The following is a 2,275-nucleotide window of genomic DNA, read 5'->3' on the forward strand; positions in this document are numbered from 1 at the left end:
AAAAAAAATCATAATTTAAAGAAACATAAGATATAATGAAATATAATTACTTCAAAATAATTAGAATTCAAAGATTGATAACCTCTGTGGGAAGAATTTATGAATAATTTAATTTATAAATAAATAGAAATGAATGATGTATATAAATGAATAGTACTTGTGGGTGTTGTAATTGAAAATAAAGTTTGACTACAAGCATAGTTGACGAACTAATAGTCTAATTCAATTGACTACTATAGTTCTTCATACCATAGAAAGATGAATCATGCATGCTAAACAGCAAAGAAGGCTTGTATATATTGAATAAATACACATCAAATCTCCACTGTTACTTCTAGTTCATCAAATCTTCAATCCATAAATTAGGAATACAAAACAAGCAGTTATTATCATAAATTTCGTCCCCTTTCAAAGAAATTAAGCTTGATACATACACAGCTGCCATGAAATCAGATTTGTTTCCTTTCCAATTCTCTAATCTTTTCTTAGTTTCCTCTTTTTGCATCAATCTTTAGTCATTGGTTGACTGATGCAGCACCTGAAACGAGCTTTTCTGACTGTTGTCATGATCTCAGTTTCTGCAGCCTCGAGCATTCTGACCACCTCGCTGAAGGATGGCCGAACATTAGGATTAGCATCCCAGCAACGGGTCATAATCTCACTGAGAACAGGCAGGCAGTCATTGGGGATGTTCGGACGGACGCCCTTGTTGACGACAGCAAATGCTGCCTGAACAGCAGTCATGTTCTGAAAGGGAAGCATCCCTGTGATGAGCTCTGACAGGACAATCCCAAAGCTATACACATCAACTTTCTGTGTATAAGGCCTATGCTGGATCATTTCCCTGTAGATTCAGAATAAAAATGCACTCAAGTAACCGTAATAAATATTGCAGACATATAAATAAATTAGAAAACTACTTGCAGGAAAAAACCGAAAGGCATTGACATGGTGACATTGAATATCAAGTTGGGAATACATGGCAGACTCAGTGCAACCCAAGGAAATTTCTTGAAGAAAATTATTCTAAACACCATTGAGAGCTAGAATGGTGAGTTTCCTTTTAAGAATTGTAGAACCATAACCATAATCAACAAAGATGAAACATCAAGATTAAAAACCAGCATTTTACTCTAAAAACGTTACTCAAGTAAAAATCAATAGCATCAACAGTCAAAATATCAACATAAACATTACAGTCATAACTACCATAGCCAATTCCATGACAGCAAGACCTGTTTGAACCACTTGTGCATCCATCACTGGCACATTTATCCATTTACCCTCATCAACCCACCAAGAACTATATAGACCAAGATTTGAGATCCGCAACTTACAAGCATAACAGCCATTAAGTTCAGCATACTAACATCTAACATCTCCAAATGTGCTAGAGGCCTGTGCTTCACGAGCTAGAGATTGCTCTAGCACAACTTTGCAATTAAGGAGTAATAATATGACAGAATATAAGCCAAATATCAAGTGGACAAGTTTATACCAAAATCTCAATGTAGAGTTATTTAACCAGTATAGGTGATAACTAACAGAGATGCATACTAATTACTACCCATTTCTGAACAGATTAAGCTGTTTTAAAAGTAACAAATGCATTTAACGTGAAGTAATTCATATTAAACAAATGCAAATAAATGGCGCCCATGATAGAGTTGAGCATTCACACTACTAATGGATTTTTATCGAAAAGATTAAGAGTCTAAAATGGTCTCTCCTGAGAAGGTTGATACGTTTTGCCCCATTTGATGATTATTGACAGTTATTCTGCTATTTTCACCATGTCTTTTTTTAACAAACCCCCAAGAAATTTCTGCCAGTAGCACACAGCAAAATGGTGGCTTATTACACGGCCACTAAGCCTATGTTTGGGAAACAGTACAAGTTACTTACAATTTCCCGTCAAACTTTTATTTTAACCATACATTCACAACTATTATCTATTTATTATCCACACATTTTGTTAGATTATAATGAAACCCAGACACATGCTAACTCTGCCTAGGACACAATGAAATGCTATCAGCAAAGTAAAGACATCAGTTGAATGGACGAAACTCCAACAACTCCACGTTGGAAGTGTTTGCTACCTTCATGGACTACTTTTAATCTTCTTATAAAAATAAAAAAAAATCAAAATCTCCACAATCTTTTACTTCAATGATCTCAAAGCTCCAAAGAGTAGTTCAATGAGAGAACATTAACTGTTGCATTGCTTTGATGAAATTTATTTAAGTAGAACTGCCACAGATGTAAATTGAAA

General features: G+C 34.7%; 1 protein-coding gene across 1 annotated transcript; it reads right to left on the bottom strand.

The window, feature by feature from the left end:
- Window positions 1–266: 266 nt before the first annotated feature.
- Window positions 267–2,256, bottom strand: LOC111377861 (serine/threonine-protein kinase HT1-like). The gene has a single exon (XM_023000998.1). It carries the CDS (start codon window positions 838–840, stop codon window positions 505–507), a length of 336 nt encoding a protein of 111 aa, XP_022856766.1. The 5' UTR covers window positions 841–2,256; the 3' UTR covers window positions 267–504.
- Between the last annotated feature and the right edge of the window lie 19 nt (window positions 2,257–2,275).

The sequence above is a fragment of the Olea europaea genome, unplaced genomic scaffold (genome assembly GCF_002742605.1).
Source record: "Olea europaea var. sylvestris unplaced genomic scaffold, O_europaea_v1 scaffold17357, whole genome shotgun sequence".
Classification (NCBI taxonomy): Eukaryota; Viridiplantae; Streptophyta; class Magnoliopsida; order Lamiales; family Oleaceae; genus Olea; species Olea europaea.